Source organism: Pseudophryne corroboree, chromosome 9, assembly GCF_028390025.1.
Source record: "Pseudophryne corroboree isolate aPseCor3 chromosome 9, aPseCor3.hap2, whole genome shotgun sequence".
NCBI lineage: Eukaryota > Metazoa > Chordata > Amphibia > Anura > Myobatrachidae > Pseudophryne > Pseudophryne corroboree.
Window position 1 is genome coordinate 474,196,015 of NC_086452.1, and position 22,933 is coordinate 474,218,947.

A 22,933-nucleotide genomic window follows, 5' to 3' on the forward strand; every position below is an offset into this window, starting at 1 on the left:
AAAGAACTGCGAGCGATCTCCAGAAAAACGATCCGGAAGATTTACTTTCGGCTCCTTAACCCCTGAAGGTGCTGCTGCTGCGGGAGCTCCGCCAGCGGCCTGGGAGGTGTGCATTTTAATGGACAAATCATTAAATTGACGAGTCAGGACCTGCACCTGATCGACCACCTGTTGCAACGTATTTTGAGGGGTATGCTCCATATTCCCACAAAATTTCAACAGGAGTATTGGGCTGCTGAATATGTTATGCACACCAGTGCCTGCAGGAATGTACTGGTGTTTGAACTGTTATGCACACCAGTGCCTGCAGGAATGTACTGGTGTCTGAACAGAGAGGGATGCAAAACAAATGAACTCACAGACAGACTGGGAAATATGACATAACGTACACAGAAGGTGATAGGATAACAAAACCAACACAGAGTGAACAGAGAAGCCCAGAGGCTAAGAAACTGGGTGTCTCCCTAGTATTAGGAATGCTCAGATGGAAAAAGCAAGATGTTGTGTTTTAATACGTAGAGAACCCGAAATGCTGTTGCTAAGGGCAACAGCAAAACCCTAAAGGGTTACCAACGGGTGTGGCAGTAAACTCCTTGGTCAGAGATGGAATAATAGACACAAGGAGAGTCTCCACAATCCTAATTCTCACTTGCAGGGCCCAGGTACAGCTTACTGCCACTAAACTGACACATGGACACCCTGCACAGTGAGAGAGGATTAAGCAGGCAGGTCTGAAAGTACAGCCACAAACCTGCTGGGTTCACAGAATATCAAAAGAACCTCAGCAGGCTAAACGACTGACTCCAGTCTTACTGCTAGGTCTGGATTGGCAGAGTGTAGTACCAAATCCCCAGGCCTATTTGCAGTAAGCAACAACAAATACAAAGCTACACAGTACTGGCTAACTTTCAGGAACTGACTAACCAACAAAGATTCAGCAGCATCTGCTTAACCTGAGAAGAGGCCTTATAAAGCAGGTGCTGTCCACGCCCCCCTCAGACCTCACAGACTGTGAGCACAAAAACCAGCACCGGATCCCCTGCCTGTAACCACTGCACAGCAAAAGACCCGAACCGGAGTATCAGCTGCGCTCAGGTTACTCCGCTAGCACTTGTCTCCCGGTTGCCATGACGACGTGGCAGCACAGGGCAGGAGACCCTAACAGTATGTGCCTCATATACTCTGTGCTGTGTCTGTGCCTCATATAATATGTGCTGCGTATGTGCCTCATATACTATGTGCTGCGTCTGTGCCTCATATACTCTGTGCCCTATATACTCTGTGCCGCGTCTGTGCCTCATATACTCTGTGCCGCATGTTTGCCTTATATACTCTGTGCCGCGTCTGTGCCTCATATACTCTGTGCCGCATCTATGCCTCATATACTCTGTGCCGCGTCTATGCCTCATATATTCTGTGCCGCGTCTATGCCTTTTATACTCTGTGCCGCGTCTGTACCTCATATAATCTGTGTCATGTCTGTGCCTCATATACTATGTGCCTCATATACAGAGCCGGCCCTAACCAATATGATGCCCTAGGCAAGATTTTGGCTGGTGCCCCCTAGCACCACCGCTGGTTCTGCCTCTGACCTTGCACCTCTTTCCCAGCACCATCACCCCTCACCCATAGCAGTCCTTGTACCCCCTATATTTTAAATAGGAACAGTTCGCACATTTGACGCACAGCCCAAAAAGGGGCATCTTCTTGCTGGGAAGGGGTATGGCCACACAATAGTAACCCCAATACCAATTACACCACACAGTACTGCAACTTTATTCACATTTTATCTTGCGATAGTGTCCATAATTCATATTACATCCCACAGTAGTATCACTTTACCTTCTAAACATTACTCCTCACAGTAGAGCCCCTTATTCACATTACATCACACTGAATTGCTCCTTATTCCCATTACACCATACCTTATTGCTCTTTATTCACATTAGACGACACAGTAGTGCCCTTTCCAGGGACGTGCAGTCAGGGGAGGCAGGGGAGGCAGTGCCTCCCCTGTCATTAATGAGTAAAATAATACAAAGAAGATACTTATGACACATAAGTATCTTCTTTATTATTTTACCTATCATTAATGTGTGTTAAAATCACTTTGGGAGGCACCGATCGTGGTGCCTCCCGTAGTGATTAGGAAAAGTATGGGGAGCGGGGGGCGGGCGCAGGCGGGCCCTAGCAATGGGCTGGAAAAGCCCATTGAAATAACATGGGAAAGCGGCACCATTAGTTGTGCCGCTTTCCTACAGGGACGTGCTTTCAACCTATGAAAGCACGTCCCTGTGAGTGAGGCCACAGTGATTGGCCAGCGGATCCGTCACTGGATCCGCTGTCAATCACTGTATGGGGCGGCATCGGTACCTGCGGAGGTGCGGGCGGCGGAGGTGCGGGATGCGGCGGGCCGGGCGGCGGAGGTGCTGGTGGCGGAGAGGCGGGCGGCGGTAGCGGCGGCGAGACGCGCTTTCAGGCTCCATATGCAGAGTTTGGCAGCGGAAGCGGTACCCATTTCAAAAATGGCGCCTCAGCGTCATTTTTGAAATTCAAGATGGCCGCCGCGAGCCAATCATGGCTCGCCGCGTCATCGCCCCGCCCCCTCCCGCTGACTTATATAAGTCAGCGCGAGGCAGCGGCTGTCAGTCCGACGGCGGAGGAGGAGCGGAGAAGAGCTCCTGAAGACTGAAGACGCCGTGGAAGTCCTGGATGGGCGGCGGCTATGCAAAAGAGCTTAGCAGCCGCCGCCCACCAGGTGAAGATGCTGGAAGTCCTGGGAAGGCGGCGGCCATGCAAAAGAGCTTAAAGGCCGCCGCCTCCCAGGTGAAGACGTCGTGGAAGTCCTGGATGGGCGGCGGCTGTGCAAAAGAGCTTAGCCGCCGCCGCCCACCAGGTGAAGACGCCGGAGGAAGACCCCAGAAGCCCTGGGGAGGTGGCGCCCTCCCAGGTGAAGACGCCGGAAGCCCTGGGAAGGCGGCGGCCATGCAAAAGAGCTTAAAGGCCGCCGCCCCCAGGTGAAGACCCAGTTTAATAAAGGATTTTTTAAAGAATGTGTTGTGTTTTTTTTTTTTATATTTTCTTTACAGGTGCCAGCGGGCCCTTTATGTCCGGGCATGCTGGCACTTGTGGTTCTCCAAGTGCCAGCATGCTGGGGCAGGCTTGCTGGGACCTGTAGGCCACCTGTAAAGAACAATATTACTATTCTTTGCAGGTGGACTACAGGTGCCAGCGGGCCCTTTATGTCCGGGCATGCTGGCACTTGTGGTTCTCCAAGTGCCAGCATGCTGGGGCAGGCTTGCTGGGATCTGTAGGCCACCTGTAAAGAACAGAACATACAATGAACCCCGCACCCACCGCCACCAGGGGTGCGGGGCATAGCACTGGGCTATCAGCCCAGTGCTGGTTGTTGCCCGGGAAGGGGGACCCCATTTTGATTTTTTTGGGGGCCCCACTTTCCGAGGAATTCCAGCCCTGGGCTGACTGGTTTGGGGGGTGTTTAATGGCATGGCAGGGGGACCCCACACTGAGTGTCTCCCCTGCTATGGCATTATCCCCCCTGGCTGGTTCTGCCTGGTGCTGGTTTTAGTGGTGTGGGGGGATTGCACTTTTTTTTTTTTTCAGGGGGGGGGGGGGGGTGTTTAGCTGCAGTGCCTCCCCAGGCCCTGACCTCACCGCACGTCACTGGCCCTTTCTATATGCAATGCCACATAGTAGAGCACCTTATACACATAATGCCACACCTTAGTAATGCATTTATACACAATTCCACACAGTAATGCCCCTTACACATATGAGACACATTAATGTCCTTATAAACATACTGCACCTTACACATTATAACAACCTTTATTAATGCCCTTTTACACATAATGTCCCTTACACATATGCCGCACATTATTAATGCCCTAATACACATAATAACACACATAGTGCCCCTACACATTTGCTGCACATTATTAGTGCCCCTATACACATAATGACACACATACAGTAGTACCCTGTTACACATATGCCGCACATTATTAATGCCCTTATACACATAATGACACATAGTGGCCCTTTACACATATGTTGTACATTATTAAAGCATTTTTACATGACACACATAATGCTCCTTACACATATTCCGAACACTACTGCACAACCAACCCACTCACATGCACAAGGCACTCACACTGCCACTAACACTGTGACCTCTGCCTCTGCTTGGATACAAATGTGTCCTCACAAATCTTGCATCAATGCTAACGTTGGGCACCTTTTTTTTTATGAAAATGCATCTTATTTGCATTGCTATGTGGCTAGGATGCACAAGCAGCTTGTGCTGAATAAACTGATATGCAGCATGCCTATATACTGTGTGAGACTGTGGCTGTATCTGTATATGAAATGCTACATACAGAATATAGGCATGCCGCATATCATTTTAATCAGCAGAAGCTGCTGATGCCCCTAGGCATATCAAATGCCCTAGGCAATTGCCTAATTTGCCTATGCCTATGGCCGGCTCTGCTCATATACAATGTACCTCATATACTCTGTGCTGCGTCTGTGCCTCATATACTTTGTGCCTCATATACTCTGTGCCTCATATACTCTGTGCCTCATTTACTCTGTGCCGTGTCTGATATACTCTCTGCAGCGTCTCTGCCACTTCTGTGCCTCATATACACTGTGCTATGTCTCTGCCTAATATAATCTGTGCCGCGTCTATGTCTGTTATACTCTGTGCCGTGTCTGTGCCTCATATACTATATGCCTCATATATTCTGTGCTGCGTCTTTGCCTCATATACTGTGCCTCATATACTCTGTGCCGCATCTGTACCTGTGACTCATATACTCTGTGCAGCGTCTTTGCCTCATATATTCTGTGCTATGTGTGTTTGTCTCATATACTCTGTGCTGCATCTGTGCCTCATATACGTTGTGCCTCATATACTCTGTGCCGCGTCTGTGCCTCATATACTCTGTGCCCTATATACTCTGTGCCGCGTCTGTGCCTCATATACTCTGTGCTGTGTCTGTGCCTCATATACTATGTGCTGCGTCTGTGCCTCATATACTTTGTGCCTCATGTACTCTGTGCCGCGTCTGTGCCTCATATACTCTGTGCCCTATATACTCTGTGCCGCGTCTGTGCCTCATATACTCTGTGCTGCATCTTTGCCTCATATACTCTGTGCCGAGTCTGTGCCTCATATACTCTGTGCCGTGTCTCATATACTATGTGCTGCGTCTGTGCCTCATATACTATGTGCTGCGTCTGTGCCTCATATACTCTGTGCCGTGTCTGTGCCTCATGTACAGTGTGCCACGTCTGTGCCTCATATACTCTGTGCTGTGTCTGTGCCTCATATACTATATGCTGCGTCTGTGCCTCATATACTCTGTGCTGCGTCTGTGCCTCATATACTATGTGCTGCGTCTGTGCCTCATATAATCTGTGCCGCGTCTGTGCCTCATATACTCTGTACCGCATCTATGCCTCATATACTCTGTGCCGCGCCTATGCCTCTTATACTCTGTGCCGCGTCTGTACCTCATATAATCTGTGTCATGTCTGTGCCTCATATACTATGTGCCTCATATACAATGTACCTCGTATACTCTGTGCTGCGTCTGTGCCTCATATACTCTGTGCCTCATATACTTTGTGCCTCATATACTCTGTGCCGCGTCTGTGCCTCATTTACTCTGTGCCGTGTCTGTGTCTCATATACTCTGTGCAGCGTCTGTGCCACTTCTGTGCCTCATATACACTGTGCTATGTCTGTGCCTCATATAATCTGTGCCGCGTCTATGCCTGTTATACTCTGCCACATCTGTACCTCATATACTCTGTGCCGTGTCTGTGCCTCATATACTATATGCCTCATATATTCTGTGCAGCGTCTTTGCCTCATATACTGTGCCTCATATACTCTGTGCTGCGTCTGTACCTAATATACTCTGTGCCGCGTCTGTGCCTCATATACTGTGTGCCGTGTCTGTGCCTCATATACTCTGTGCCGCGTCTGTGCCTCATATACTCTGTCCTGCGTCTGTGCCTCATTTGCTCTGTGCCGCATCTGTGCCTCATATACTGTGCATCATATACTCTGTGCCGCGTCTGTACCTCATATACTCTGTTCTGCGTCTGTGCCTCATATACTGTGTGCCGCGTCTGTGCCTCATATACTCTGTGCCGCGTCTGTACATCATATACTCTTTGCCACGTCTGAGCCTCATATACCCTGTGCCGCGTCTGTGCCTCACATACTCTGTGCCGCGTCTGTGCCTCATATACTCTGTGCCGCGTCTGTACCTCATATACTCTGTGCCGCGTCTGTACCTCATATGCGATGTGCCGTGTCTGTTCCTCATATACTCTGTGCCGCGTCTGTGCCTCAATTATTCAGTGCCACATCTGTGCCTCATGTACTTTGTACCGCATCTGTACCTCAAATACTCTGTGCCATGCCTGTGCTGTGTCTGTGCCTCATATATTGTGTGCCATGCCTGTGCCTCATATAGTCTGTGCCTAATACTCTGTGTGCCATATTTGTGCCTCATATACTTTGTGCCTCATTTACTCTGTGCCGTGTCTGTGTCTCATATACACTGTGCTATGTTGGTGCCTCATATACTCTGTGCTGCGTCTATGCCTGTTATACTCTGTGCCACGTCTGTACCTCATATATTCTGTGCCGCATCTGTGCCTCATATACTATGTGCTGCGTCTGTGCCTCATATATTCTGTGCCGTGTCTGTGCCTCATGTACAGTGTGCCGCATCTGTGCCTCATATACTCTGTGCTGTGTCTGTGCCTCATATACTATGTGCAGCGTCTGTGCCTCATATACTCTGTGCCGCGTCTGTGCCTCATATACAGTGTGCCGCGTCTGTGCCTCATATACTCTGTGCCGTGTCTACTCTGTGCAGCATCTGTGCCAAGTCTGTGCCTCATATACTCTGTGCCGCGTCTGTACCTCATATATTGTGTCACGCCGGGGTCTCATATTGTCTGTGCCTCATATTTTGTGTGCCGCTTCTGTGCCTCATATACTCTGTGCCGTGTCTGTGCCTCATATACTCTGTGTCGCGTGTATGCCTCATATACACTGTGCCGCGTCTGTGCCTCATATACTCTGTGCCTCATATAATCTGTGCCTCCCCTGCGGCTGTGACAGTACAGTATCATTTCTACCTATCCTCAGATACACCACAGTACATACCCAGAACTTATTTACTAAAGTGCAGGGTTTTAGAATTGGCGATGTTGCCATTAGTAACCAATCAGATTGTAGCTATTATCCTCTAGAAGGCACTAGATAAATGATAAATAGAAATCCGGTTGCTATGGGCAACATATCCACTTCTACAAAGCAACACTTCAGTAACTATACGGTATATACCCCTTACTCACCTATAAAACAGGTTCAGCTCTATAAGTACTTTACATAATACTTAAGCTGGGATTTGTAGTTCCACAATAACTGTGGAACTACAAATCTAGCAGTGTCTCTCTCGTGTCATTGCGCAGGGAACCCGCGCCCTCCTGTGACCTAGATGAGTATTGCACAGTGCGGGGAACACATCTCATGCAGGGATCCTGCGCCCTCCTGTGGTCTAGCTGGGTACTACACAGTACTGAGAGCACATCTCATGCAGGGATCCTGCGCCCTCCTGTGGCCTAGCTGGGTATTGTACAGTTCGGAGAGCTCTTCTCATGCAGGTAACCCGCGCTATCCTGTGGTCTAGATGGGTATTGCACAGTGCGGTGAGCACATCTCATCCAGGGGACCTGCGCCCTCCTGTGGCCTAGATGAGTATTGCACAGTACGGGGAGCGTGTCTCAATCCTGCGCCCTCCTGTGGTCTAGCTGGGTATTGCACAGTACGAGGAGCACGTCTCATGCAGGGATCCTGCGCCCTCCTGTGGCCTAGCTGGGTATTGCACAGTACGGGGAGCACATCTCATGCAGGGAACCCGCGCCCTCCTGTGGCCTAGCTGGGTATTGCACAGTACGGGGAGCACATATCATGCAGGGAACCTGCGCCCTCTGCTGGCCGCGGCGGACAATGCACTGTGCTGGTGTCGTGCAGCTACAAGTCTCAAGACTACGAGTTCCGGCATGCACTGCGCGCTGACAGCTAAGGTGGTGACGTGGCGATATGTGATTGGTTGCGCCTGTCAGTGAGACCCCGTGGTAGAAGCCACACATGGAGCAGGAGAGGTTTGGAGGCGGGTGAGTGTCAGGGACCCGGATAGGGTGAGCCCCATGTGTGGTATGTGACATGGCTGACTACATGTGTGTACATGTATGTGCTGCTGCATGCTGTGTCACTAAATGTCCTCATCCCCCCACATGTGTCACAGGAGCAGATGTACTAAGCCTGGCGAGAGATTACGCAGCAGCCAATCAGCTCCTGGCTGTCATGTTACAGGCTGGCGACAGATGTAAGAAGCGTCGTTCTGGGGGGGGAAGCAAATCATCGCAAGTTATATCTGCTATATCCCACGTATGACAGCGGCGGTGTGTGCCCAGTAACAGGCGCCCCGCCATGTCGGCGCTATCTCACTGACATAAGCGGCAGAGGCGTCACAGTCCCGGATAATGTCCCGTTAGCGGCGCCCTTCTCCTGAGTATGCGCCCGGTGTAAGCGGCAGAGGCGTCACAGTCCCGGATAATGTCCCGTTAGCGGCGCCCCTTCTCCTGAGTATGCGCCCGGTGTAAGCGGCAGAGGCGTCACAGTCCCGGATAATGTCCCGTTAGCGGCGCCCCTTCTCCTGAGTATGCGCCCGGTGTTAGCGGCAGAGGCGTCACAGTCCCGGATAATGTCCCGTTAGTGTCGCCCCTTCTCCTGAGTATGCGCCCGGTGTAAGCGGCAGAGGCGTCACAGTCCCGGATAATGTCCCGTTAGTGTCGCCCCCTTCTCCTGAGTGTGCGCCCGGTGTAAGCGGCAGAGGCGTCACAGTCCTGGATAATGTCCCATTAGCGGCGCCCCTTCTCCTGAGTATGCGGCCGGTGTTAGCGGCAGAGGCGTCACAGTCCCGGATAATGTCCCGTTAGCGGCGCCCCTTCTCCTGAGTATGCGCCCGGTGTAAGCGGCAGAGGCGTCACAGTCCCGGATAATGTCCCGTTAGCGGCGCCCCTTCTCCTGAGTATGCGCCCAGTGTTAGCGGCAAAGGCGTCACAGTCTCGGATAATGTCCCGTTAGCGTCGCCCCTTCTCCTGAGTATGCGCCCGGTGTTAGCGGCAAAGGCGTCACAGTCTCGGATAATGTCCCGTTAGCGGCGCCCCTTCTCCTGAGTATGCGCCCGGTGTTAGCGGCAAAGGCGTCACAGTCTCGGATAATGTCCCGTTAGCGTCGCCCCTTCTGAGTATGCGGCCGGTGTTAGCGGCAGAGGCGTCACAGTCCCGGATAATGTCCTGTTAGTGGCGCCCCTTCTCCTGAGTATGCGGCCGGTGTTAGGGGCAGAGGCGTCACAGTCCCGGATAATGCCCCGTTAGCGTCGCCCCTTCTCCTGAGTGTGCGGCCCGGTGTTAGCGGCAGAGGCGTCACAGTCCCGGATAATGTCCCGTTAGCGGCGCCCCTTCTCCTGAGTGTGCGCCCGGTGTAAGCGGCAGAGGCGTCACAGTCCCGGATAATGTCCCGTTAGCGGCGCCCCTTCTCCTGAGTATGCGCCCGGTGTAAGCGGCAGAGGCGTCACAGTCCCGGATAATGTCCCATTAGCGGCGCCCCTTCTCCTGAGTATGCGCCCGGTGTAAGCGGCAGAGGCGTCACAGTCCCGGATAATGTCCCATTAGCGGCACCCCTTCTCCTGAGTATACGACCGGTGTTAGCGGCAGAGGCGTCACAGTCCCGGATAATGTCCCGTTAGCGGCGCCCCTTCTCCTGAGTATGCGGCCGGTGTTAGCGGCAGAGGCGTCACAGTCACGGATAATGTCCCGTTAGCGGCGCCCCTTCTCCTGAGTATGCGCCCGGTGTAAGCGGCAGAGGCGTCACAGTTCCGGATAATGTCCCGTTAGCGGCGCCCCTTCTCCTGAGTATGCGCCCGGTGTAAGCGGCAGAGGCGTCACAGTCCCGGATAATGTCCCGTTAGCGGCGCCCCTTCTCCTGAGTATGCGCCGGGTGTAAGCGGCAGAGGCGTCACAGTCCCGGATAATGTCCCGTTAGCGGCGCCCCTTCTCCTGAGTATGCGCCGGGTGTAAGCGGCAGAGGCGTCACAGTCCCGGATAATGTCCCGTTAGTGTCGCCCCTTCTCCTGAGTATGCGCCCGGTGTAAGCGGCAGAGGCATGCAGTCCCGGATAATGTCCCGTTAGTGTCGCCCCTTCTCCCGAGTATGCGCCCGGTGTAAGCGGCAGAGGCGTCACAGTCCCGGATAATGTCCCGTTAGCGGCGGCCCTTCTCCTGTGTATGCGGCCAGTGTAAGCGGCAGAGGCATCACAGTCCCGGATAATGTCCCGTTAGCAGCGACCCTTCTCCTGAGTATGCGGCCGGTGTTAGCGGCAGAGGCGTCACAGTCCCGGATAATGTCCCGTTAGTGTCGCCCCTTCTCCTGAGTATGCGCCGGGTGTAAGCGGCAGAGGCGTCACAGTCCCGGATAATGTCCCGTTAGCGTCGCCCCTTCTCCTGAGTATGCGGCCGGTGTAAGCGGCAGAGGCGTCACAGTCCCGGATAATGTCCCGTTAGTGTCGCCCCTTCTCCTGAGAATGCGCCCGGTGTAAGCGGCAGAGGCATGCAGTCCCGGATAATGTCCCGTTAGCGGCGCCCCTTCTCCTGAGTATGCGCCCGGTGTAAGCGGCAGAGGCGTCACAGTCCCGGATAATGTCCCATTAGCGGCGGCCCTTCTCCTGTGTATGCGGCCAGTGTAAGCGGCAGAGGCGTCACAGTCCCGGATAATGTCCCGTTAGCGGCGCCCCTTCTCCTGAGTATGCGCCGGGTGTAAGCGGCAGAGGCGTCACAGTCCCGGATAATGTCCCGTTAGTGTCGCCCCTTCTCCTGAGTATGCGCCGGGTGTAAGCGGCAGAGGCGTCACAGTCCCGGATAATGTCCCGTTAGTGTCGCCCCTTCTCCCGAGTATGCGCCGGGTGTAAGCGGCAGAGGCGTCACAGTCCCGGATAATGTCCCGTTAGCGTCGCCCCTTCTCCTGAGTATGCGCCCGGTGTAAGCGGCAGAGGCGTCACAGTCCCGGATAATGTCCCGTTAGCGTCGCCCCTTCTCCTGAGTATGCGGCCGGTGTTAGCGGCAGAGGCGTCACAGTCTCGGATAATGTCCCGTTAGCGGCGCCCCTTCTCCTGAGTATGCGCCCGGTGTAAGCGGCAGAGGCATGCAGTCCCGGATAATGTCCCGTTAGTGTCGCCCCTTCTCCTGAGTATGCTAAGCGGCAGAGGCGTCACAGTCCCGGATAATGTCCCGTTAGCGGCGCCCCTTCTCCTGAGTATGCGCCAGGTGTAAGCGGCAGAGGCATCACAGTCCCGGATAATGTCCCGTTTACTCTGAGATTCGGTCTGGGTGCGCTCCGGCCACATTGGAACACTCGGCTATTGCGCCCTCTTCACCACTCCAGCGCAGCACATTGCAGGGTGATCATTGTGGGCAGGAACGGCGGATGGAGTAGGACCGCTGTCTGGAGGCGTCGCTGGCGCTAGCAGTGTCCTGAGGGTCCGGCAGCCAAATCTTGTCCTATGTAACCTCTGTCTTATGTGGGAGATCTGCGTGTGTGGCCAAGTTATAGCGGCTAAATGAACCGAAATGATTGGTGCAGCAGAGTGTTGTGGTTGTAGGTTGGTGCAGCAGAGTGTAGCGATTGTGGGTTAGTGTGGTAGGGTGTAGGTGCAGGTTGGTGTAGCAGAGTGTTGTGGTTGCATTGGGTGTAGGTGGGTGTTGTAGGTTAGATTAGCAGAGTGTAGATATGGGTTAGAGCAGTAGAGTGTAGATATGGGTTAGAGCAGTAGAGTGTAGTCCAGAGGTTCTCAGATACAGTCCTCAAAGCACCACAATGGTCAGGTTTTAAGTATATCCATGCTTGGCCACAGGTGACTTAATTAGTTCCTTGGTCAATTTGATGTAACCATCTGTGGTGAGCCATGGATATACCTAATGGCGTGTACACACGGTGAGATTTTTTTCTTATGATTTTGACTATATAATCAAAATCGTAAGAAAAGTTAGTGCAGATCGCAAGGTGAAAGTCACCTTGTGATCCCGATTTGATGCCGATGCGCAGTCGGCATCGCAAGCCTAGATAGACTGTGCAGGCAAGTCTCTATAGAAGAGATAGTCAAAATTGACACTTAGCCAAAATCGCACATAGTCCGTATCGCAAGCACCTAATGGGGTATATTTACTAAGGTCCCGATTTTGACCGAGATGCCGTTTTTTCTTCAAAGTGTCATTTCGGTAATTTACTAAGCAAAAATCACGGCAGTGATGAGGGCATTCGTAAAATTTTGGAAGTCCTAGGAAGAAATCACGAATCAATACACCATCGGTCAAATACGCCTGCAATTTGGTAGAAATCGGGAATTTACTAAAAAGTGCAAATCACAAACACGGCCGACGATAGCCAAACTCTGCCGTGATGAAATACAATTCGTGAAAAAGTGCTAAAAAAAACAGACCTGCTTTTTTATCCCGTGTTTGAATAGGCATGCACGGATCCATGAGATCCGTGCATGTTTATCAGTGGGAAGGGGTTTGTAAAGTGTTTATTTAAAAAAAAAAAAATGCGTGGGGTCCCCCCTCCTAAGCAAAACCAGCCTCGGGCTCTTTGAGCCGGTCCTGGTTGCAAAAATATGGGGGGAAAAATGATAGAGGTTCCCCCATATTTAAACAACCAGCACCGGGCTCTGCGCCTGGTCCTGGTTCCAAAAATACGGGGGACAAAAAGCGTAGGGGTCCCCCGTATTTCTGAAACCAGCACCGGGCTTCACTAGCCAGATACATAATGCCACAGCCGGGGGACACTTTTATATAGCTCCCGGCGGCCCTGGCATTACATAACTAACTAGTCACCCCTGGCCGGGGTACCCTGGAGGAGTGGGGACCCCTTCAATCAATGGGTCCCCCCCTCCAGCCACCCAAGGACCAGGGGTGAAGCCCGAGGCTGTCCCCCCCATCCATGGGCTGCGGATGGGAGGCTGATAGCCGTTGTGTAAAAAAATGAATATTGTTTTTAGTAGCAGTACTACAAGTCCCAGCAAGCCTCCCCCGCAAGCTGGTACTTGGAGAACCACAAGTACCAGCATGCGGAGGAAAACCGGGCCCGCTGGTACCTGTAGTACTACTACTAAAAAAATACCCCAATAAAAACATAAGACACACACCTTGAAAGTATAACTTTAATACATACATCCACACCTACATATACACATACTTACCTATGTTCACACGAGGGTCGGTCCTCTTCTCCATGTAGAATCCATGGTGTACCTGTGGAAAAAATTATACTCACATACTCCAGTGTAGAAGCCTCTTCTTCTTTTAATCCATTTGTAATCCAGGTACTTGTCAAAATAAAAAAACGGACACCCGACCTCGCACTGAAAGGGGCCCCATGTTTTCACATGGGACCCCTTTCCCCGAATGCCAGGAACCCCCTCTGACTTATGTCTAAGAGGGTTCCATCAGCCAATCAGGGAGCGCCACGTTGTGGCACCCTCCTGATTGGCTGTGTGCTCCTGTACTGTCTGACAGGCGGCACACGGCAGTGTTACAATGTAGCGCCTATGCGCTCCATTGTAACCAATGGTGGGAACTTTCAGGTCAGCGGTGAGGTTACTTTCGGTCACCGCTGACCACAAAGTTCCCACCATTGGTTATAATGGAGCGCATAGGCGCTACATTGTAACACTGCCGTGTGCCGCCTGTCATACAGTACAGGAGCACACAGCCAATCAGGAGGGTGCCACAACGTGGCGCTCCCTGATTGGCTGAAGAAACCCTCTTAGACATCAGTCAGAGGGGGTTTCTGGCATTCGGGGAAAGGGGTCCCATGTGAAAACATGGGGCCCCTTTCAGTGCGAGGTCGGGTGTCCGTTTTTTTATTTTGACAAGTACCTGGATTACAAATGGATTACAACTGGATTAAAAGAAGAAGAGCCTGTGTGTTTTATGTTTTTATTGGGGTATTTTTTTAGTAGTAGTACTACAGGTACCAGCGGGCCCGGTTTTCCTCCGCATGCTGGTACTTGTGGTTCTCCAAGTACCAGCTTGCGGGGGAGGCTTGCTGGGACTTGTAGTACTGCTACTAAAAACAATATTCATTTTTTTACACAACGGCTATCAGCCTCCCATCCGCAGCCCATGGATGGGGGGGGACAGCCTCGGGCTTCACCCCTGGTCCTTGGGTGGCTGGAGGGGGGGGACCCCTTGATTGAAGGGGTCCCCACTCCTCCAGGGTACCCCGGCCAGGGGTGACTAGTTGGTTATGTAATGCCAGGGCCGCCGGGAGCTATATAAAAGTGTCCCCCGGCTGTGGCATTATGTATCTGGCTAGTGGAGCCCGGTGCTGGTTTCAGAAATACAGGGGACCCCTACGCTTTTTGTCCCCCGTATTTTTGGAACCAGGACCAGGCGCAGAGCCCGGTGCTGGTTGTTGAAATATGGGGGAACCTCTATCATTTCCCCCCCCATATTTTTGCAACCAGGGCCGGCTCAAAGAGCCCGAGGCTGGTTTTGCTTAGGAGGGGGGACCCCACGCATTTTTTTTTTTTAATTTAACACTGATTTTTTTTTTTTTTAAAGTGCACAATGAAGCCCAGCACGGATCTCTCAGATCCGGCCGAGATTCATTGTATTAAAGTCGGCAGTGTTTTACAAGTCACTCACGTAAAACACTGCCTAAAAAAACGAATGACATCGACATCGGTAAAACCGAAAATGCAGAATACGGCAGCTTAGTAAATTAGTCGTACTAAATTCAAAAAGTTGCATATTTACACCTTCGATGTCATTCGTGATTGAACTTTGACCTCAAACGGGAAAATACGAACTTTAGTAAATATACCCCAATGTGTGGTATGTTATGGTGTATACACACACAATGAGTGTGGTATGTTATGGTGTATACATACATAATGAGTGTGGTATGTTATGGTGTATACACACATAATGAGTGTGGTATGTTATGGTGTGGTATGTTATGTATACACATAATGAGTGTGGTATGTTATGGTGTATACACACATAATGAGTGTGGTATGTTATGGTGTATACACACATAATGAGTGTGGTATGTTATGGTGTATACACACATAATGAGTGTGGTATGTTATGGTGTATACACACATAATGAGTGTGGTATGTTATGGTGTATACACACATAATGAGTGTGGTATGTTATGGTGTATACACACATAATGAGTGTGGTATGTTATGGTGTATACACACATAATGAGTGTGCTTGCGATACTGACTATGTGCCGACCTGGCTCCTGTCGCATAGTGAGAATCTGGCATAGCCCGAATCTCACCGTGTGTATGGGCCTTAACACCTGGACCGTTGGGTGCCTTGAGGACTGCGATTGAGAACCTCTGGTGTAGTAGAGAGTAGTGGTTGTAGGGTTGTGTAGCAGCATGGTCGGTGTAGTGGTTGTAGGTTAGAGCATCAGAGTGTAGTGGTTGTGGGTTAGTGTAGCAGAGTGCAGTGGTTGCAGATTAATGTAGTGCTTGAAAGTTAGTGTTACAGGGTGTAGTTGCTGCAGGCTAGTGTAGCAGAATGTAGTGGTTAGTGTAGTGGTTGTGGGTTAGTGTAGCAGAGTGCAGTGGTTGTGGGTTAGTGTAGCAGAGTGCAGTGGTTGTGGGTTAGTGTAGCAGAGTGTAGTGGTTGGTGTAGTGCTTATAGGTTAGTATAGTTGAATGTAGTAATTACACGGAAGTATAGCAGAGTGTTTTGTTTGCTGGTTGGAGTAGCAGAGTGCAGTGGTTGGTATATTGGTTGCAGGTTGGAGTAGCTACTCCAACCTACAATCAATATACCAGAGTGCAGTGGTTGGTGTATTGGTTGCAGGTTGGAGTAGAAGAGTGTAGTTGTTGGTGTATTGGTTGGAGTAGCAGAGTGTAGTGGTCAGTGTATTGGTTGCAGGTTGAAGTAGCAGGGTGTAGTGGTTGGTGTATTGGTTGTTGGTTGGAGTAGTAGAGTGTAGTGGTTGGTGTAAAGGTTGCAGTAGCAGAGTGTAGTGGTTGGTATATTGGTTGCAGGTTGGATTAGCAGAGTGTAGTGGTTGGTGTATTGGTTGGAGTATTATAGTGTAGTGGTTGGTGTATTGTTTGCAGGTTGGAGTAGCAGAGTGTAGTGGTCAGTGTATTGGTTGGAGTAGCAGAGTGTAGTGGTTGGTGTATTGGTTGGAGTAGCTGAGTGTATTGGTTGGAGTAGCTGAGTGTAGTGGTTGGTATATTGATTGCAGTAGCATAGTGTAGTGGTTGGTGTATTGGTTGCAGGTTGGAGTAGTAGAGTGTAGTGGTCTGTGTATTGGTTGGAGTAGCAGAGTGTAGTGGTTGGTGTATTGGTTGGAGTAGCTGAGTGTATTGGTTGGAGTAGCTGAGTGTAGTGGTTGGTATATTGATTGCAGTAGCATAGTGTAGTGGTTGGTGTATTGGTTGCAGGTTGGAGTAGTAGAGTGTAGTGGTCTGTGTATTGGTTGGAGTAGCAGAGTGTAGTAGTTGGTGTATTGGTTGGAGTAGCAGAGTGTAGTGCTCAGTGTATTGGTTGGAGTAGCAGAGTGTAGTGGTCAGTGTATTGGTTGGAGTAGCAGAGTGTAGTGGTCAGTGTATTAGTTGGAGTAGCAGAGTGTAGTGGTTGGTGTATTGGTTGGAGTAGTAGTGGTTGGTGTATTGGTTGTTGGTTGGAGTAGCAGAGTCTAGTGGTTGGTATATTGGTTGGAGTAGCATAGTGTAGTGGTTGGTGTATTGGTTGCAGGTTGGAGTAGCAGAGTGTAGTGGTTGGTGTATTGGTTGCATGTTGGAGTAGTAGAGTGTAGTGGTTGGTGTATTGGTTGCAGGTTGGAGTAGCAGAGTGTAGTGGTTGGTGTATTGGTTGCAGGTTGGAGTAGCAGAGTGTAGTGGTCGGTGTATTGGTTGGAGTAGCAGAGTGTAGTAGTTGGTGTATTGGTTGGAGTAGCAGAGTGTAGTGGTCAGTGTATTAGTTAGAGTAGCAGAGTGTAGTGGTTGGTGTATTGGTTGGAGTAGCATAGTGTAGTGGTTGGTGTATTGGTTGGAGTAGCATAGTGTAGTGGTTGGTGTATTGGTTGGAGTAGCATAGTGTAGTGGTTGCAGGTTGGAGTAGCATAGTGTAGTGGTTGGTGTATTGGTTGCAGGATGGAGTAGCAGAGTGTTATGGTTGGTGTATTGGTTGCAGGATGGAGTAGCAGAGTGTAGTGGTTGGTGTATTGGTTGCAGGATGGAGTAGCAGAGTGTAGTGGTTGGTGTATTGGTTGCAGGATGGAGTAGCAGAGTGTAGTGGTTGGTGTATTGGTTGCATGTTGGAGTAGCAGTATGTAGTGGTTGGTGTATTGGTTGTAGGTTAGTGTAGCAGAGTGGAGTGGTTGTTGTAGTAGAGTGTAGGTAGCTACACACATTTTGTGGGCTGAACCAATGTTTTGGGAATTGCAGCCTGTTAATTTGCTCTGTACCTCGGCCCTCAGTGATGTCACTGGCTGCTCATTAATGAAAGCTCACTAGTCTGATTTCATCCTACAAAATGGCTGCCTTCCCGTACAGTTCCGGTTCTTCTCTCCTGCTCTCCCTGTAGGTAAATAGCACTCAGCATCTACTCATACTTCCTTCTCCTCACATACAGGGTGGCTTCATCGGCCAATCTTGTCCTTTTGCCTCTGCACCATCGCCCAGATCTCATTGCATCTTGTGCTGAACTGCTGAACCAAACATGGCGGAGAAGTCTGGGAGCTCGGATGCACTCCTTAGAACATTCTTCTGATGAGTTTCCTGTGTGCCTGGTGCTCATCGGAGCCCCTGAGGGCCCTGCTCTTGGTCATGCCCGTCTCTGCAGGGTGGCGGGTCTCCAGGATAGCCTGTTTGTGGAGTCAGTGGTGGTTAATGTTGAACTTCGTGGTAAAGGCTATGGTCGGAAACTAATGGAAGCCACTGAGAGATATGCTAGAGGAAGAGGCTTCCAAAATCTATACCTTACCACCCACGACAAGCAGGACTTCTACTACCACCTGGGGTATCGCTTGTCAGACCCCGTGCAGAACATGGGTACTCTGGGTAGTCTGATACCTGTGGGCCTGTATCAAAACCTGGCAGTCTTCAAAGCAAATCCTACCTCCAGACACCATCCTGTTGCCTCATCAACACACGTACCACCAGCTGTATTACCACCTGCTCCATCCTCCCAGACATCATCACCATCCAGGTCTGATCAGTCGGGTTCAATACCTCAGTCCACTCCTCCATTCTTCACATCTCCTCAACCACCACCAGCTCCTCCTCCACCACACTCCACATGTCCACAACCAGCACAGGCTGCTCCTCTCCTCTGCTCTATATCTTCACCACCACAACCAGCTCCTCCTCTCCTCTATTCTATATCTCTTCCACCACCACCACCAGCTGCTCCTCCTCCCCTCTGTTCCACATCCACATCTCCTTCACAACCACCACCGGCTCCTCCTCTCCGCTGCTACATATTTCCTCCAGAACCACCACCGGCTTCTCCTCTCCTCTGCTCCGTATCTCCTCCAGAAACACCACTGGCTCCTCCTCTCCTCTGCTCCGTATCTCCTCCACAACCTCCACTGGCTCCTCCTCTCCTCTATTCTATATCTCTTCCACCACCAACACCACCAGCTGCTCCTCCTCCCCTCTGTTCCACATCTCCTTCACAACCGCCACTGCCTGCTCTCCTCTGCTCCACATCTCCTCCACAACCACCACCGGCTCCTCCGCTCCTCTGCTTCACATCTCCTCCACAACCACCACCGGCTCCTCCGCTCCTCTGCTCCACATCTCCACAACCACCACCAGCTCCTCCTGTCCTCTGCTCCACATCTCCTCCACTGGCTCCTCCTCAGCCACCACCAGCTCTTCAGCCAGCAGGGCAGAGAAGAACAGGTTCCTTGCAGACCCCGCATCGGGACTTTCGTGGGGAACCTCTATTTTGGATGAGTAAATGTATTTAATGGTGGATGCTGTGGCCTATCACAGACTTTCCTGTGTCATAGAGTCTCTGCCTTTCTGCAGGAGATATTTATATTACACACGTATTTATTCCCGTCACCCTGTGTGCCTTATCACTGGTAGTTTATGTGGCCCACAGCGGTGGTCTGGAGGCTGTTTCTACCCAACCAGGAATAAATGGGATTTGACAAGGAATTAAAGTGACAATTGTTTCAGCCAATAACATGTAATGTTACTGTGATGTCTCCAGCATTTCTTGTACATGTAATTCCCAGTGAGTGCCTGTTGGGTGTTGTAGTTCGGGAAAGGGCTACATAACTGTGCAGTCTGCAGGGGATCTTGGTGGCATATATATCATTTGGGTACATTTATAGAAGGGGACGCAGAAATGTATATTTACCGGGTGGCAATTATTGATCTGCTGCTGCAGATTCAGAAGGTGCAAGACGTACATCCTGTGTCTAAGGGCCTAATTCAGACCTGATCGCAGCAACAAATTTGTTAGCAGATGGGCAAAACCATGTGCACTGCAGGTGGGGCAGATGTAACGTGCAGAGAGAGTTCGATTTGGGTGGGGTGTCTTCAAACTGAAATCTAAATTGCAGTGTAATAATAAAGCAGCCAGTATTTACCCTGCACAGAAACAATATAACCCACCCAAATCTAACTCTCTCTGCACGTTACATCTGCCCCACCTGCAGTGCACATGGGCCCTCATTCCGAGTTGTTCGCTCGCAAGGCGAATGTAGCAGAGTTACACACGCTAAGCCGTCGCCTACTGGGAGTGAATCTTAGCTTCTTAAAATTGCGACCGACGTAGGCGCAATATTGCGATTACAAACGAGATAGCAGTTTCTGAGTAGCTTCAGACTTACTCTGCCTGTGCGATCAGTTCAGTGCTTTTCGTTCCTGGCTGACGTCATAAACACACCCAGCGTTCGCCCAGGCACTCCCACCGTTTCTCCGGCCACTCCTGCGTTTTTTCCGGAAACGGTAGCGTTTCCTGCCACACGCCCCTAAAACGCCGTGCATCCGCCCAGTAACACCCATTTCCTGTCAATCACAATGCGAACGTCGGAGCGATGAAAATGCCGTGAGTAAACTTACTTTCTTCATAGTAAAGTTACTTGGCGCAGTCGCAGTGCGAACATTGCGCATGCGCACTAAGAGAATTCTCACTGCGATGCGATGAAAAACTCCGAGCGAACAACTCGGAATGAGGGCCATGGTTCTGCCCAACTGCTAACAAATTTGCTGCTGCAATCAACTCTGAATTACCCCCTAAGTGCATCTTGACATGAGGTTAGCTGTGTGGAATGATGCAGCCATTATTTTCTCCCGGCCCCAAAGGACATCCTTATGTGAGGTTACAGTGATGGGTGATGGTTCTCTAAAAATCCGGGGCCCACGGAAACACAGAAGGGGCCAAATTAAATCAATTCCTCTCTCTCTGCATCTGTCGTTCACAACACTTTACATAAATAGCAGAATATATAGACTATAAATGTATGTTCCAGGTGAAGTTTAATCAGCAGATGCATGTGCCTCAATAAAAAAAAAAAACAGGCTTTGGCAGTAAGAAAGAGGGATTCTGGGGGAAGAGAAGGCAAGCAATGGAACAGTACTAAACGGTGAGCTCTGCAAGTAGACACATTCGCCTAAATACATCTTTAGCTCAGAATATTTGATACAGTCATCGTTAGATATTTACATTACAGAGAAGAGGGACTTGTGCCCCAGTACATAGGTCTCAATTAATTGTGTAGTGATCAGTGTCCCTAGTATCGGGGATACAATACAAAGTCACGTCGGAGACCTGACACGAAAGACATAATGCCATCCTTCTAGCCGACACTAGTGGTCTGTTCTCTGCTCTGGCTGGGTGCAGACCCTCAGATTTCACTGGAATTATATCCCTGGAAGTGGCGAGTTGCCGCCATGTGGCGGATAAGCTGCGTTTGTGCGTCCAGCCTCTCAGCCAATGAGTGCAGTACTTTGTCCCGACCTCCTGCAGAGAGAGAGGGGGAGGGGTCAGTTATACTATCAGATGGGTACAGTGATAGTCACTTATTGCTTTCTCTCCCTATATGTAGTCAGTAGCATGTAGCATTGTATATGGAATACCAGAATCATCTTATTCACATGCATTATATTAGTGAGAGCTGCCATTCTGCATAGTCGGGCAAGGTACAATAAAACAGAGCCCCCTTGTGGACAATTAGGAGTTTTCCTGTAGTTACCCTGCAGTAACCGTTCTGCCAGGACAGCTGGAAGTTATTTTCATTCATTCTTTAACAGCTGGTTCCTGTGAAGACACTTAACGCGCAGTAACAAATGATATACACTATCTCTCTGGGCAGACAGAGAGTGACATCCAGGCAGACCTGTCCTGCTCGGATTAGGCGCAGGCCAGGCACGACAGAACACCTGAGATCTTCGCATTCTCAGCTTTCTGACCAACATCAGATCTTGTTGGGACACTGCCCAGAATATGTGGAAGACTTCAGCTGCCTGTAGTGGAGGGGGAGCTACTAAATGTGCTTTATAACGAAGCTGCGGTGTAATGTCAGAGTAACCCTGAACAGCGTATTCTCCCTCCACCTTTCCTATTGCACTGATGGCGTTACAGCTTGCACCTCACTGGCAGTAGCTGAGCTTATAGTAAGTGTGTGTGTGTGTGTATATCTCCTATATATTAGCCCTGTGACTCTGTGGCTGCATTTCTAACGCTGGGTGGAGTCACAGACCTGGGCGGACTTAGCAGCTCCTGCCCTGTCCCAGTGTCAGCACAGCACACACCAATAGCAGAAGGGAGCACCAGCCAGAGATTCCACCCACCATTCCCTGCCACAAGCCAGCAGCGCACTTACGCCCCACACTGCCAGGTAAGCATGGCCACCTAGCCAGGCGCACCCCACACCACCCTTCCCCTGCAAACACCCACCTTCCCCACCACGGCGGGACACACACCCGCAACCGAGGCCGCCGCTAAGCCCCCTACCATCTTTAAGATTGCAGACGCGGCCACACACTCGCAACTAAACGCCCTCCACACCCCGGCCGCACACACCGCTCCCCACTACCGCTGCACACACTGGCCGGCGGTGGGGGGAGCAGAGGCCGCTGCGGATGTATGACCCGGGGATCGGGGCCGGTGGTGGGGAGAGCAGAGGCCGCTGCGGCTGTGTGCCGCGGGGATCGGAGCCGGCGGTGCGGGGGGAGCAGAGGCCGCTGCGGCTGTGTGCCGCGGGGATCGGAGCCGGCGGTGCGGGGGGAGCAGAGGCCGCTGCGGCTGTGTGCCGCGGGGATCGGAGCCGGCGGTGCGGGGGAGCAGAGGCCGCTGCGGCTGTGTGCCGTGGGGATCGGAGCCGGAGGTGCGGGGGAGCAGAGACCGCTGCGGCTGTGTGCCGCGGGGATCGGAGCCGGAGGTGCGGGGGGAGCAGAGGCGGCTGTGTGCCGCGGGGATCGGAGCCGGAGGTGCGGGGGAGCAGAGGCCGCTGCGGCTGTGTGCCGCAGGGATCGGAGCCGGCGGTGGGGGGAGCAGAGCATCCAGCCACCGATGCCACAGACGGGACACACTGCCCAGGAGCCCACTGACACCCGCACCCCACACCCCTCCCTCTGCACCAGCCTGTCACCTGTTCCCACATGCAGCCACTGACACGCTGCCCGGGACCCGCCGTCTGCAACACGGGGTAACACAGGCCATAGCTGTACATGCGGCATCACCCTGACAGCACGCCGCACCTGACTCTGTACCAGCGTTATCTCTCTCACCGCTGCTGCCTCCGACCCCACGAATC

The 22,933-nt window shown here is 51.4% G+C and overlaps 1 protein-coding gene across 2 annotated transcripts; it reads left to right on the plus strand.

Annotated features, from left to right (window-relative positions):
* Window positions 1-8,161: 8,161 nt before the first annotated feature.
* On the plus strand, window positions 8,162-19,368 carry NAA80 (N-alpha-acetyltransferase 80, NatH catalytic subunit). Of its 2 annotated transcripts, none has more exons than XM_063938867.1 (2): window positions 8,162-8,232; window positions 17,791-19,368. In XM_063938867.1, exons 1-2 carry the CDS (start codon window positions 8,207-8,209, stop codon window positions 19,130-19,132), a joined length of 1,368 nt encoding a protein of 455 aa, XP_063794937.1. In that variant the 5' UTR covers window positions 8,162-8,206; the 3' UTR covers window positions 19,133-19,368. The 2 variants fall into 2 exon arrangements, with proteins under 2 accessions (XP_063794937.1, XP_063794938.1); XM_063938868.1 differs by having other exon boundaries at window positions 8,210-8,272.
* Window positions 19,369-22,933: the final 3,565 nt, after the last annotated feature.

What these genes read in the sequence shown, in the direction of transcription:
- NAA80 (XM_063938867.1), top strand. Translation starts at nt 8,207, where the DNA reads ATGGAGCAGGAGAGGTTTGGAGGCGG. An exon ending in CAGGAGAGGTTTGGAGGCGG is followed by an intron (nt 8,233 to 17,790) that starts GTGAGTGTCAGG and finishes CCTCACATACAG; the next exon opens with GGTGGCTTCATCGGCCAATC.